Here is a 15,934-nt window from a genome sequence, read left to right as displayed (position 1 = left end):
AGCATGTGGTGTGACAGAAAATAATGACAATTATGATGTTCAAAGGAATTGCAGAGAAATCGCACAGTAAAACTTCTTTATTATGCTTTTCAAGGGCTGGATGTTTTTACTTTTATTATGTGAGGAAGGGTTAGATTATAGACCTAAAGCAACATGAAGGCAGAATTTCTTCTGTGACAGGAAGTAGGCTTCAGTTAAGACTTTGGAGGTTCGATTTATTTTGGTTACTACGGTTCTAAATCACACTTCACTGTATTAACTGAAAATCTTGGTCTCTCTGGAAGCAGAGCTCAATCTAGGTAAGGAAATGTGAGTGCTGGTTAGGCATGTATGTGGGTCTTATACACATGTTTATGGGTCTTAGAGCTCATTAGAAATAGGGCTGTATTTTCTTCCATTCTAATCAGTGACTAATGAGAGAAATAATCCTGAACAAATAGGACATATAAATTTTGCTAAGAGGGAAGAGAACTTGTTCTTTTGTAAATTTGACTCTTAAAGTTTTGGTTCTTGGCTTATTGATCATTTTCATTACAACACGAAAGAATTGCAGGAAGAGTTATTTAAGATCATGTTCAGGGTCAAAAATTCTTCAAGCCCAAACTCCAGTTTCTGCCAAGTAACTTTTTTGAGGAAAAAGCTCCATTAAACTAGAGAAAATTATCTTTCCTCATCACCATACTTCAATGAATACTGACTTCAGTTTAAGGATTTTGAAGAAACCACATTATAATTTTATTTATTTATTTATTTATTTATTTTTAAAAGATTTTATTTATTTATTTGACAGACAGAGATCACAAGTAGGCAGAGAGGCAGGCAGAGAGAGAGATGGGGAAGCAGGCTTCCTGCTGAGCAGAGAGCCCTATGCGGGGCTCCATCCCAGGACCCTGAGATCATGACCTGAGCCGACGGCAGAGGCTTAACCCACTGAGCCACCCAGGCGCCTCCACATTATAATTTTAAAAGTAATTACCTAAGATTACTGTCTGATATATATATATATATATATATATATATGAGAAAAACTGGACATATATATATGAATGAAAAACTGAACATAGTATATCTTCTTAAATTATAGTCTGCCTTCCATGTTTTTATATACCATCTTCAAAATGACTTGGAGGAAGTGAAATGAAAGCTATATTCACACAAAAGCATTTATGTGAATGTTTATAGTGGCTTTATTAATAGCGGCTTCAAACTGGAAACCTTCCAAACGTCTCTTAGCTGGGGAATGGGAAAACAGACGGGGGCACCTCTGTATGGCGGAATACTATTCATCCACCAAGAGGAACCGATTATGGCCGAATCTGAAAAGCACTCTACTTTAGTCAAAGAAGTCAGACTCCAAACGCTACGTTATGTGTGATACTTTTTGTATATTCTTATAAAGTAAAACCATATGGACAGAAAAGGTATCAAGGGTAGTTAAGGGATTGGTTTCACTGCAAAAGGAAATGGGGCCATTTTTTCAAAATGGTGATCTGTTCTGGACTGTCTTGGCAATCCACATGCGTGTGTCAAAGCTCGCATGAGCAAGTCCTCCCAGATGTTAATCACACCTCACTAAGAACAGTGACTTGTGACATTCATTATTCTCTTATCTTCACAAACATTAAAAATGTCCCTGTTCCTTTAACTTTGTAATTTGTCAGATGGGAAAAATAAAAGGATATTTTCTCTTTTTAACTAAAATGAAATGTCAAAGCTTTGGTGATGATTTTAAAATTCTAAAGCTTTTTTTCCCCCCCCCAAATTCTAGATGGAAGCTATATCCACGGATGCTCCGGAATGTTGCGGAAGTAGACCTGTCGACTTCGGTTTTGGGGCAGAGGGTCAGCATGCCAATATGCGCTGGGGCTACGGCCATGCAGCGCATGGCTCATGAGGATGGGGAGCTTGCAACCGTGCGAGGTAGGAAGGGAGTCCTCCCCAAAGGGACAGAAGAGGACTAACATTTAGTGACTTCTTTCTCTGTATGCATCAAGTAAACACGTCCCTGGATATTTTTACGCTCACAAAAATTAAGGTCATTGACGCTGCCATCCAAATACCTGTTCTTGCATATTCTGCTCCTCTATGATGCTGGGAAAGATATTCTTGGTGCCTCAGTTTTATCAACTATAAAGTGGGGATAAAGATAGTACTCACTTCCTTCAGTTTCTATTAAGATTAAATGAGTTCGCACATATAAAGTACTTAAAATAGTGCCTTGCACACAGAGCGGTGGTTCAATATCTTTTAGTTATATTATGTGTAATAATATCTGCATATCAGAAAATGGAGGTTTGAGAAATTGGCTCCCCCATGGTCATACAGCTAGGTAGTGGCAGAGATGGGATTCAACTTTATGGCTACCTTATTTCAAAGCCCTCCGTACTTCCCCAAACCATACGATTCTCACAAGGAAACAGCAAATGTAGAGACCTGATTGGTTGAGTTTTCTGTCATGGTCTGGGACCACTGTTCTCTTTTACCAATGGATTATATTCCCGATAGAGTATTTCTAACTGCCTTAGGAGACAAAGAGATGAGAAATTCAAATATGATGTAAAGAAATTTCTTATTAGGGATAATTTATTAGCTTCCTAGTCCCCTAGCAAATATGAATATTTTAAAAGGTATGCACAGTTGATAAATCTTCCCACTCTGCTTCAGAAACTCATATAAAAGTTGGTAATGAATTCTATCTGACTTCTTTTGATGCTAAGCAGGGCAGGAAATTCAGGCCCAAAGAGCAGGAGTTAAATACTATTTTAAAGCCTTTTAGTTCTATGTATCACAGATCTTAAGGATTTACTTCCCTTCTTGAAATGTCTGCCACAGAATTCTGCCTGTGATATCAGCATGACACAGGTTGTGCTGGACAGACTTAGGTTAGAGTCTAGAACTTTTTTAATTCTAAGACCACACACAGAGAAGTGGTCTTGGGGCCTCAGCCATTTGTCTATGGTAATCCTGAAATATGGCCAGGGAGAAGGGGGAAATAAAAGAAGGAAACCGGTATCTTTCCATTTACAGCTGGGGTAAAAGAGGCCTTTCCAAACATTCTATAGACAACAGCCAACAAATCAACACAAACCCCAGAAATTTCTATGCTGTCAAAGTTCTACAAAAATTGAAAAGACAGTGGCAAACAAAACAAACTGAAAAACTATGAGGTGGCAAAGCATTAATGACCTTTCCGTGTGAGGAGCCCTTATACTTGAATAATAAAATAACGTTAACCTCAAATAGATGAAAAGATGTAAGTAGGAAAAGACAAATAGAAAACTCATCAATGGGGCACCTGGGTGGCTCCGTGGATGGGTTAAGCCTCTGCCTTCGGCTCAGGTCATGATCTCAGGGTCCTGGGATCAAGCCCAGCATGGGGCTTTCTGCTCAGCAGGGAGCCTGCTTCTCCCTCTCTCTCTGCCTGCCTACTTGTGATCTCTTTCTCTCAAATAAATAAATAAATAAAACCTTAAAAAAAAGAAAGAAAACTCATAAATGGACACATGAAAATGGCCAATTAAAAAATGAAAATTATTCATTTCCCTAGCTACCAAATAAACGTAAGTTATAACTATATATTTTATTTTCTGAATATCAAGTTATTATTTTCAGATTAGACTATGAGGAGGGTGGAAGGAAAATGTGCATTTTCAAATATCCATAGGAAGAGCATAGAGTGGAATTGTATCTCTAGAAAATCACTGACAATTGTTTATCAAAGCTTTGAAAGCGTGAATTCCATGTGATGCTCTAAGTGCTCTTCTAGGAGTTCCAAGGAAAACATTATGACTTTGAAGAATGACATCTCTGCAGGGATTCTTATTCCTTTGTTGTTTTTAATAGAAGAGAAATTAGAAAAAATAAACCCACCCAAATGTCCCGTAATTGGAGGTTGGTTGTCAAAAACAGGGTATGTTAGAAACGGGGTACATTTTTGTAATGATATCAGAGAAGGAGTGTATTGATATGGAAAGATGTTGCAGTATAGTTTTTTTTTTTAATAAACATATAATGTATTTTTATCCTCAGGGGTACAGATCTGTGAATTGCCAGGTTTACACATTTCACAGCACTCATCATAGCACATACCCTCCCCAATGTCCATATCCCCACCACCCGCAGTATAGTTTTTAAAAAGTGGTTACAAGCCATGGTAAGGCCCTAAAATACATTTATTTATTAAGGCAAAGAATGCAGACTACACTTTATATGTGTTTATTTACGAGTGATGGGATCACTCTTGACTTTCTATTCTTCTTCTTCTGGGTCCATATTTAGAAAATTCCCTTTCAACTATTTTGTAAGATAGGAACAACAAAAACTAAACAAAAGATGGATAAGGGACCGTGAGGAGAATGGCAGTGGGGGAGATGAAATAAAAGAAGACAATAAACAGAGCTCACTTGGTTCGACAACAACCACCAATCCCGGAGATTCCAAATATATGTATATATCCCTTTATGTGACACTTGACAAGTGTCCCTATGTTCATTCTGTGGGCAAAGAGCTAGAGCTCCAGAGAAGGCAGGTTTCTTGATGAGTAAATGACAGGACTTACTCTCCACCTCCCTTGTGATGGTTCCAAGATCAGGGCTCCCTATTTTTGGTGGGGATGGGATGAAAGAAAAATGAGACAAAACTCACTTAGAAACATTAATTTGTGGGGCACCTGGGTGGCTCAGTGGGTTAAAGCCTCTGTCTTCATCTCAGGTCATGATCCCAGCATTCTGGGATCGAGCCCCTGCATCTGGCTCTCTGCTCAGCAGGAAGCCTGCTTCCCTTCCTCTCTCTCTGCCTGCCTCTCTGCCTACTTGTGATCTCTGTCAAATAAAAGAAAGAAAGAAAGAAAGAAAGAAAGAAACAAACAAACATTAATTTGATGGCCTAGATAGGACTATTTTGTGCAACATTATTTCCTCCTAGTACTAAGCAGGGGGCATTCTTAAGTAAGTACTTATTGGAGTCTTCCTTTAGATTAATTTATCAAACACTTACAAAGCAAATACCATGTTCCAGGTGCTATTCTAAGCACAGTATTACAAATATTAAAGCACTGAATCCTCGGGGCAGCCCAAAGAAGCAGTACTATAGTAAGCCCATTTGACACATGGGAAACTTGAGGCACCCAGTGGATGAATAACTTGCCCTGGATCCCACAACTCATATGTGACAGAAATGGAATTCAGACCTAGGTAATCTGGCTCCAGAATCTTTGCTCCTAACCATCTTGTGCTGCTTCCCATTTCCAGAAAACCCCATACATGTCATGAGGGGAAGCCCATTTATCTGTCAATTACGGTCCCCTAAAAGTAATTGATTTATCACTGTAGGTGCATGCAAAGCAGCCCTGGTGCTCCCCCTACCCCCCACAAGAGAGTTGGATACAGGATCAGTATTGAGACAGGGTTGAACAGTAAGAACGCAGAAGGTGTGGTGACCCTGAGGACACAGAGGAACTGGTGATGGAAGGTCATACACAGTGTCCTTAAGGATCTAAGACTGGATCAGGTTCCTTTGAGGGTGTTATATCCAAACTTGTGGTAGAAAACTCCTTTACGGATTTCAACATTGCTAAAGTTTTCTTCTATGGTCCAATTACCATGGGTGGATGGATGGTCTATTTAATATTTAGATTAACCCTGAAAGTTGATGGTGATCAGCCCACGACCCGCCTTGGTTGGTTTATTTTGGTTGTGGGAGGATATGTTCTTTGGAAGGAAAGAAGGCGTGTGTGCCAGGAACAGATGCTGTTGGTGCTCAGGATATATCCCTCTGTTACTTATCATTTCTATCAGAACCTGCAAATTTTTGCCTGACATTTTCTCTTGCAATAGCAGACAGGTAGGAAGGTTAGGCATTACCTGGCCATTAATACACCTTTTGTTGACTGCCTTCTCCTCCCTTTCTCACTTTTCAACTCACTTTGTGATTCTTTCTAAATAAAAGACTTGTACTCCTATCTTTGTCTCATTGTTGGCTTCTGGAAGAATGCAAACCAATGTGAGGGCTGCTCAAATCCCCAGGAAACGGTTAGGCTTGAATAATTAGAATGGGCATCCAGAAAGTTCTGGAAGTTGCCACAGTACCACAACCGTACCTTCTCAGTTGGCTCTCCAGACTTCACAGAACCCGGCTTCAAGGATCTTTTGGACTTTTTTTTCCCCATCACTTTGAGGCCCGTCCCCAGTGTGAACTGGGCCCGAGAAGAGAGCTTTTCTCTTACAGGGCTTTGTGGTTGAAGAGTGACCAATGGAACTACTCTTTCTTCATTCTCAAAATGGCCGTGAATGTAAGATTGCCAAATAAAACACAGAGCCAGTTACATGTGAATTTCAGGTAAACAACAAATCCTTTGTAGCTGGGTCATCCTATGTGTTTATTTACTATATCTGGCAAACTTAGTTAAATAAGAACTCTTACTTCTAGGTGGTCCTTTGAGAATCACATGAGAATAATGCTGGAAAAAGCTTCCCAAAATGGGGAGCACTTTTTATTTGGCCCCAGGGTCCCCCAAATTTCTTCCACATAATACAAAAACCGACTTTCAGAAAAGTACAGTCCATTTGCGCTTTAACGGGAGTGAAAGTCGCCCTTTTTACTTTGCTAAAGGTATTTTCGTTTTAAGCTTTAATGCAGGGACCTCAAAAATGGCTTTGAGGGTCAGACTGGTAACATAAATATCCAGAGAGAGATGCAGTTAAGAAAACAACAATGCAGGCTCAGTGGTGGAGACGGTGGGGGGTGGGGATGGCAGGTTCCCCGGAAGGGGCAGCTGCATTTCAGTGCTAGCTAACTACCGCCCCCCCGAGGGAATGAGGATGTGGGGATCGCCAGATATCCCAACATTTCAAGAGAAGCCAGAAGCCTTGATTTTTATGTGTAATCTCCTGGTTTTTAAATGTTGGCAAATAAATCAGAAATTCTCTAAAACACTGTTTGAGGCAATAATGTGCCGGCCAAAGCAAATACTTTTGTGGGCTACAAGTGTCCCCTGGGCTGTCAGGCTGGGACACCTGATTTATGTGGAAATTCACCACTAACTAGTTTCGCTTCTGTGGCAGGTCATTTTCACTCTCTAGGAGGATTACGTTTCCTCACTGATAAAGTCAGCTGCTTCAGCACGATCAGTGTTTGCTTACCATGTCCCAAGGAGGTCAGGATTGTACCCAGGGCTCTCAGGAAAGTTAGGTGTGTCACTGAGCACAGAGGTGCTCCTGTTGTGTGCTGGGGTTCGACAGGACGATAGGACGGTTCTTTAAAGAAAGGGTTCTGCTAACGAAGGCAAGCACGAAGACCAAATTTCTACTACGAGAAAATGTCAAAAACCAAAACGGGAAAATTCCCCAAAGGAAGATGATCTTAACCATTTTTTGGCGGGGGGAGGGGTGGTGGTGGTCAGGATATAAATAAATGATTCTGTCCCCATTTAAGATTCCATTAAATAGAGAAGCCATTCAAGGTAGACAACTGCCCTTCTGAGAGCCCACCCTTTCCTCTCTCCCCTGCCTTCCATGCCAGCCCCAGAGAGCATAGACGGTGGAATGAGCATTCGTATGCCTTTGATTTTCATTTCTCATAGCTGCCTGCTGGGGATAGAGGAAAACAGGCAGCCATGTTTCTTTCTGGATCTTGCTGAAAACACAAATAGATGTTTGAGAGATGCCACGCAAATTAATTGTTGTGAAAAATGATGATGCCCATTTACTTGGCTATCAATGTGTGCCAGGCAATTTGCATTCATTAACTCATCTATGTCTTACTGATCTTAAAATGTGAGTCCAAAGCCCTAAGGATCTTTTTCCAATTCCTGTGCTTGTGGAAACTGAGACTTGCAGAGGATAAAAACTTTGTTCTGGGTTATTAATCACTTGTGTAATGCTGCTTATAAGATCCTGGTCAGGGACTGATATTTCCAAGTATCATTAACTGCAGCAAGAACCCTAAGGCAATTCTATGTTATAGTCTTGGAATATTAACTGCAAACATTCTGTGTTTTTATAGTTTTATCCCTTTAGTTCTGAGAGTTTGGAAAGGCCACAGAATATGAAACTCATTAGGAAATACGAGCCTTGAGCAAAATTCAGAAGCATAAATAAAAGGGCTTGAATTCTAAACAAAAATTAGAACTCCTAAAAGTTGGGGTGCCTGGGTGACTCAGTCACTTAAGCCTCTGACTCTTGGTTTTAGATCAGTTCATGATCTTGGGGTTGTGGGATCGAGCCCCCCATCAAGCTCCATGTTGGGCTCTGTGCTTAGCTGGGAGTCTGCTTGAGATTCTCTCTCCCTCCCCTACTCCCCGTCCCCCGCTTGTGCTCTCTTTTTCCTCTCTAAAATAAATAAATATTAAAGAAAAAAGATAACAAAAACAAGTCCCAAAATTCTTTTAAGATGAAAAGAAACTGGGGGCCTGGGGGTCTCAGTCGGTTAAGCATCTGCCTTCAACTCAGGTCATGATCCCAGGGTCCTGGGGTGGAGGTCCTTCATCAGGATCCCTGCTCAGTGGGGAATCTGCTTCTCCCTCTGTCTCTCCTCCCTGCTCGTACTCTCTCTCTATAGCAAAAATGAGTAAATAAAATCTTTAAAAAGATGATGAAAGGAAACTAACAGAGAAGCACTAAGTGGAGAGCAGTTTGCCATGCACTGTGTTATGAATAAGACATTTATTGCACTAGATGATTTCGTTAACATTTTAATAATTGACAACTCTTATAATATTTACAGAGCCATACAAATGTCTCTACTTATAATGGTGCGTCCATTTGAAACCCTATTGTTTTTTAAAATTATTTAAATTAAAATTTATTCTTCTTATGAGCTTCCAGGATGACCACAGAATCATGTCTCCACATACTCAGCGTATAAAGGAAATATCAATGATATGCAGAAACCCTAGTGCCATGTAAAACAGATAGTCTCCTGAGGTGAGATTTCCATCTCGCAAGAGAAGTAAAGCATCTCTGACTTCTCAAAGAATAAATAAAAAGCTTATTAGACCACGGAGACTTTTAGGACATGATCATGGAACTCTCTCCGGTGTTAGGCACTGCGGCTGTAATGAAATTGAATTTCGGCTTTCATGGAATGATGTGAGCTCTTTTGCTTCGCTTAGATAGGAGAAATCAAGAGGAAGGAGAAAAGATTGTTAATTCATCCCTTTGCTTCTGGCTGTTATGTGCGCAAGTGCCACATGAGGGAGTGCCGGGACCTCAAATAGAGAAAAACCAAACCCCACCTAACGCGTTCCAGGAATGCTCAGCATATTAGCAAATTCTTAGTAAACTGTCAAAAAAAAAAAAAAAAAAAAGATTTTAAAAGAAATTCCTGCCCCTGGATGCAATTAGAGGCTACCACACAGGATTTGATGGGCCATAAAACCATTAAATCTAAACACGTTCTTTTTGAGCCTAAAAGGCCAGAACATTCCAAAGTGAAGTTTTGGGACTCAGCTGTGACTTGACCACCTATTAAGCTGCAGGTGGAACAGATTGCAGAGTAACACAAAGAGCCCTACAGACCCCAAAGCACTGAATTAGGGTGTAGGTGAGAGCTTTAGCTGTTGAATTTTCTGGATTTTCCGAGATTAAGTGATCGACCTTAACGTTGAGTGAAAGACCATTCAGCAAGAAAAATTGTCATTTCCTTTGCTCCAGACCCAAATGATGTATTTTTGAAAGCTTTATTGATTTATATATTTATGTGTTGTACTAGGTGACCGAGTAGGTATACATTTCAGCATACCGATGAGGAAAATATCCCCATTATTCTCAATTTTACCTAAACCCAGGAAAAGCAGGAGATTTACTTTAAATGAAACTTTTACTTTTTCTGAAATGAGTGCCTTTTATGCACCAGATGCTGGACTTTACATTCCTATCATTAATCCTCACAATAGATCTGTGAGGTAATTATCATTTATCATTCTCCTCATTTGACAATGGAAGACAAGGGTGCCCTTGACCAAAGTCTAGGGCTGGTCCATGATCAAGATGCGGTGTGAACCAAGATTCATTTCACTCCAGAGTCTGATTCAGTTATTTGTCTTCATCCATTATTTTAGCCATTTTTACTGAGAAAAAAAAAAAAAAACTAAGGAGGAAAAAGAAGAAAGGACAGTTCACTGAAACTTTGTCCAAATTACATCATTAAATATTTGGAAGGGAATACCTCTTGGTTTCATTGTAGTAAAAAAAGAATCAATTCTCACCTTTGTTTTCAACATATTTCAGCTCAACTTTATGTTTTGGACGTATTTTTCCAGCAATTAAAATTCAGTAGACACACCCTCTGCATACACAATTCACACACAGTACATATGCATACACACACACATACACATATATACACATGCACATATATTAAAGGATTATGGACCTTCTTTGTATATATGCATAGATAAATATAAAGATGGGCCATTTATATCCAGAAAAATTTCCAAAAAATGGTAGATTCAGTGTTGAAATCACTTTGCACTAAGACCAACTTCATCAATCAAAAACAACTAGTAAAAAATTAGACTCTTACTACATTGAAGACCAGCACTGAATGGTACAATTTCTAGTATCTCACACCAGAATTTAAGCTCTTGGGGCAGCTTTCTGGAGAGCATGAGATTGCTCCTTCTCCAATGATTAGTGTGCCTGATGACATTAAAGCATGACAGCAAGAAGTCAGAGACTCCCTGGTGTGTCCTGACACCCAGGTTGTTACACTTTGCGAGGTTGATTGAGGTCAAGGGCGAGCTTGATCTTCCTCGAACCTGTCATAATAGGCATCTGACTCTGGTGTGGTCTCCATGTGATCTGCCAGTTATGCCAGGACCTGACAACTTAATAAGATGACAGAATAATAACCTGGGGATCATTACAGTAAATCTGATGTTTGAGTCTAACACAGAGTTCTGTCCCAGAAACAAAGCAGATGCAAGAAAGGGAGGACACAGATGTCACGAGGACTGTTTCTTGCAGATCTTTCCATACAATCAAAAACAGCTCTCCAAGTGAGTGGCTGTGTGAACCCTCAAGGTTAAACTGCTCCTGATTCAGACAATGGACCATCCTGAAAGCACTGGAAAGATGAACTCTGGTTTCCTTGCCTTTCTTGGCAGTGTTGAGATTGCTTCGGTTCTCTAAATCATAAATTAAGATTTGTTTGACCACATCTAAGTATTTCACACGAAATTATAGTGGAAATTTCACATTATTTTTCCAAGTAATCGCAAGAGTAAATTTAGACACGCAAACAGTAATATTCACTGCTTCTTTCGTAAGCCTGTGAATGGCAGTTCCTGTGCGAAGAAAGGATGACACAGCCGGTGGATGTTAGAGTGCCCATTCATGCAAACACCCTAGTGGGTCAGATGCTGAGTTTCAAACCACACAACTACTTGGTACTTTGTCATTGCATATTTTCCCCATTGCACAATGACTTCCTGTGCGGAGGACAGAATGCATTTTCTCAACAAAATTTTCAGCACAGCTGTCTTGGTGACTAAGTTTTGCAGGATCTTTGTAAACAAATGCACCTAAAAATAACTTTAGATGCTTTCATCATGTTACCCCTTTTTCCTTTAAACTCACAATTTCGGAAATTTAACTCACCTTTCCTATAAAAGAGAACTATTTTCAAAGAAATAATTTGGGCTCCACGTAGCACATTGCTTAATTGTTCTGCTCTAATCTGGGAATATGATTGGATCTACACGAATTAATGCTTCAAGTAATAGACATTTTACTTCCACTGATAGCCATGAGTTTTTATTTTCCTCTGTTGTGGTGGTGGTGGTAGCTGTGGATGAGTATCATTCCTAGATGTATTATCCTTACCCCTCTTGTCAAGCCTGGCATGATAAACTTCAGTTTTATTTGGCGATACATCTCCTTTATATGTGTGAGAATGTTGGGCTGGACGTTAAACCACTTGGAAGTGGTAAATCATGCTGCCTCAGCCTTGAGAAACTTCTCTCTCATCTTCTGCCATTTTACTTTTATTTTGTTGTTTATTTTTGCTTCTAACTTAAACTCTAGGAAGCCGGGCAAATTCTAGATAAGCAAGGTTGTAAAACACATCTGTTAATGGTGAAATGTGCCTAGGGACTGTTACGATAATGTGATTTAATTCCTTGACTTCAAAACTAGCAAGGGATGATGCATGAGAAAACGTGGCACATTTACCGTGCCCTCCTCGGAGGGACACCAGTGCAGAGGACAGACAGATGCAACGGCAGGAGGCGGCTGGCGCTGGCAAGCTGGGAGCCAGTTACTCCTCACCCTGCCACCCCTGGTCAGTTTCCTCTAAGGTCCTGGTTTTAGAGTAAAAGAACTTGGGCAGGCAGGCTGAGTGGCCCCTACGGTTTAAGTCCACAGTCATTTTCCTGTCTTCTCTCCCCTACATTCAGACTCCCTAGATCAGAAATAAATGTTTCCATTAAGGCTTGATAGAAAATGAGACGCTGCCAACGTCTAGAGGCGTGATAGCCTTTCTTAGCCATTGGGCAGATTCTGCCCATTCCTGCTGTTTCTCAAAGCTATTGACCTGTTCTAGCCCCGCTGAATCATTGTACCCTGGAGTTTCAGGATTTTGTGTCGACTGCAGAGGTGGTTGCATTTATACCTAAGATGAACTGATGTCAACCTCAGTGGTTGAGAACAGTTTCCATAGCATCCAAAATTGAGTTAACGCTACTGAATGGCAGTTTGGGGAGGCAGAACCACACTGGATCTGATGCCAGATTATTGCAGACCCTTGTAGAGCCCTCCCTAGACCATGTGATTTAGCTTGAATAAAAAACTTTGTTGGGGCGCCTGGGTGGCTCAGTGGGTTAAAGCCTCTGCCTTCAGCTCAGGTCATCATCCCAGGGTCCTGGGATCGAGCCCCGCATCGGGCTCTCTGCTCAGTGGGGAGCCTGCTTCCTCTTCTCTCTGCCTGCCTCCCTGCCCACTTGTGATCTCTCTCTCTCTGTCAAATAAATAAATAAAATCTTAAAAAAAAAAAAAAAAAACTTTGTTGTGGGTGCGTCCCAGGATAATTTTGATTCTGTTAAACAGAATGCACCAGTATTTTCCACACTAGCCCATAGTCCATTCTGGGGTGTGTGGGAGGAGCAGTATTGTGGGTAATAGTAAACAATGATGTTAAACTCGTTTATTTCTGTATTACTATACTTGGAGTTTTATTGCAAATAAAGTAGAGAAACAACAACAACAAAAAAATGTAGTGAGAATTTAAAAATTTTTCTCCCAGGTATTATTGTTGATGGCTGACTAAGCAAATGCTGACAGCCCCTCAGATCTGTTCTGCAGACCCTTCTTGGAAATCTGCAGACAGATAAGGGGTAGAAGTAGGAGGTAGGGAAAGGCATATTTTGGTTGCACCTCTTAGATATTTGCTGTTGTCTTGTCCCTGGCTTTCCAAAGGAATGTATACCCAGGGAATGCAGGAATTATCTCCTTTGATATTCTCTTCCTGTATCAGCCCTCTCACAGAGTTTCCTGGCCTGGAGAAGATTCCTCTCTGTTTTGAGAGCTTTCTTGCTTAAGGTAGTGAGAATTTGATGCTATCTCTGCAAAGAGGAATGGGTGTCTTGATCAAAACCAATGCAGGGAAAAGCTGGGTGTAGAGAAGATTATGAGTAATGATAAGAAACCCAGGTCCTTGGCAAAATTCTAAATTTATAAGACTATCTAGGACTTCTTCCAAATGGTGTTGGGCATTTTCCAACTTACCCCTTTACAATTACATGGCTTCAGAATTTACACAGAAAATGTTCACAAACCTTGCCTCAGTGGACTGTCCAGCTAGGAAGTGGACAAGAGAGCAGCTGTGGTTATAGATATTTTGCAGATGAAATGTGCCTCATAGATGACAAGGCTGGGACAGTAACTCAGACCTTCTGACTCTCAATCCATTATATTGGGCTATCTTTTCAAGAGATGTATATTATCGGGCACCTGGGTGGCTCAGTGGGTTAAGCCGCTGCCTTCGGCTCAGGTCATGATCTCAGGGTCCTGGGATCGAGTCCCACATCGGGCTCTCTGCTCAGCAGGGAGCCTGCTTCCCCCTCCCCCCTCTCTGCCTGCCTCTCTGTCTACTTGTGATCTCTCTCTGTCAAATAAATAAATAAAATCTTTAAAAAAAAAAAAAAGAGATGTATATTATCACCTGTTATCATTTCTAAGGCTTTAATGTCCATGACCTTACTCATGTCTCTTTCAGTGATATGTGTGTACAAGTATCTCATATGCATTTTTTATAGCAATGGCATAATGTATGACTGGTGTCCCTAAATAAAGAAGAAAAAAAATCTGAATACATCTAGAACATTAAAAGTTTAGGAGTTTTGTTTTGTTTTGTTTTTAAGATTATTTATTTATTTATTTAAGAGAGTCCAGAGGGAAAGGAAGAAGCAGACTCCCCACTGAGCAGGGAGCCCAATGTGGGGACTTGATCCCAGGATCCTGAGATCATCACCTGAGCTGAAGGCAGACACAAAACTGACTGGGCAACCGGGGCATCTCTTAGGTGTTTATTTTTGAAAATATAGCTTAGGGATGACAAAAGAAGGAGGGAGTAGAAATAAGGAAATAGAGTTGTGGGATGTCCTATGGGATCAGTGTTTACGTGATGGTACTGGATACTTTATCTCTAGGATAAGCTGATTATAATGAAAGCCAAGATTCTTAGAATTTGATTGATGTTAGGGGCAAGAAACTGGGCCTTGTCTTCACTACCTCAGATGTGATCCCCCTTTTTCTAAGAGTTGTGAAAAGGCAGCATGCACCAGAGTCTTAACGTTACACCATGCAAGTGGACCACTGTCCCTTTAAAATGAAATCTGACAGTTGCTGCTTTTGAGAGATGGAGGTCAGTTTCATTGTGAAAAAAGAATAGGGAGAGAAAAGGGACTTCAGAAGCATTTGTGCTTTCAAGCACTAGACTAGGATGACTCTACTTAGAATTTCTTAACAAATCTAACTATGCCAAGTCATTTATAAAATTAAAATCTTGCAATTTTTGTCCCCAAAAGAGTAATGGGAGCTAAAAGGGTATTCTGTTTATTTCTCAGGCAAAAATGACATTTGAAATATTTAGCAATCATTTCAACAAAGAACTGAACCAATTAAAAGAGATGATCAGATGCTCATTTCTAGTGTTCTAACAGCATCCTGAATGCCCCCCTCCCCCCAGCTCTGCCAGGCATTTACTTTCAAATTCCTGGCTTGTAGAGCTTGGGCAGGGATTCCTTGAGGAGAGAAGGCAGTGATGCCACATCGAAGGGACTTTAGAAGGAGGGTCATTTACTTCAGAGCTATGGCTATTTACCGATTGGAATGGAAGTGTTTCAATATTTTAACAGGCAATTTGATTGTCTCTCCAAATGGTCCTTACAAAATTCTGGGGTCCCTCAACTCATTCTCACAGAAAGCTGTGTTGAAAATCATAACCGTAATTCATCAATAATTTGCCTTTCTTACAGCACAATCACAAGTGAAGGGGATCACAGATCCAAGGAGCATCAAGCCTTCTAAGCTTTGCTCCCGTTCTCTCTTGGAAATAATATCTTAGCCTCAACTCAGACTATGTCAGCACAGCCTCTGATATTCTCCTTCCATCCAGGAGACTCTCTTGGAGTAAATTTGTTAGATCACCAAGCATTTATTAAATGCCTACCACTGGTGGCATTGGTAACTCAGACTTTTGAAGGTCTTTGACTCAGATTTTCAGCCCCATATGATTTAATCATTGAAAAATAAGCTTTGACCACCAATAACACGAGCAACCATTAGTACCAGAGCCAGGAGATTCAGGAAGTAGAGGCCATGAGCTGCCCTTGCTTTTCTCTGGACATGCCCACCCAGGGGAAGTGGGCAAAATGATTGTGAAGGTTGACACCTCCTGCAAGAATGATAGCTCAAGGATTTTAGTGGTCTTTGTGGAG

General features: G+C 40.5%; 1 protein-coding gene across 1 annotated transcript in view; it reads left to right on the top strand.

Annotated features, from left to right (window-relative positions):
• Positions 1-15,934, top strand: part of HAO1 (hydroxyacid oxidase 1) — a 50,468-nt gene that overhangs the window by 4,959 nt on the left and 29,575 nt on the right. Inside the window, exon 2 of the mRNA XM_080813703.1 lies at positions 1,769-1,920. Within this exon, the coding sequence (XP_080669829.1) occupies positions 1,769-1,920 (152 nt within the window). The remainder of the gene's footprint in view (positions 1-1,768; positions 1,921-15,934) is intronic.

The sequence above is a fragment of the Martes martes genome (genome assembly GCF_963455335.1).
Source record: "Martes martes genome assembly, chromosome: 9".
Taxonomy (NCBI): Eukaryota; Metazoa; Chordata; class Mammalia; order Carnivora; family Mustelidae; genus Martes; species Martes martes.
Note: the sequence above shows the minus strand (reverse complement) of the source record. Positions and strands in the feature narration are given on the sequence as shown.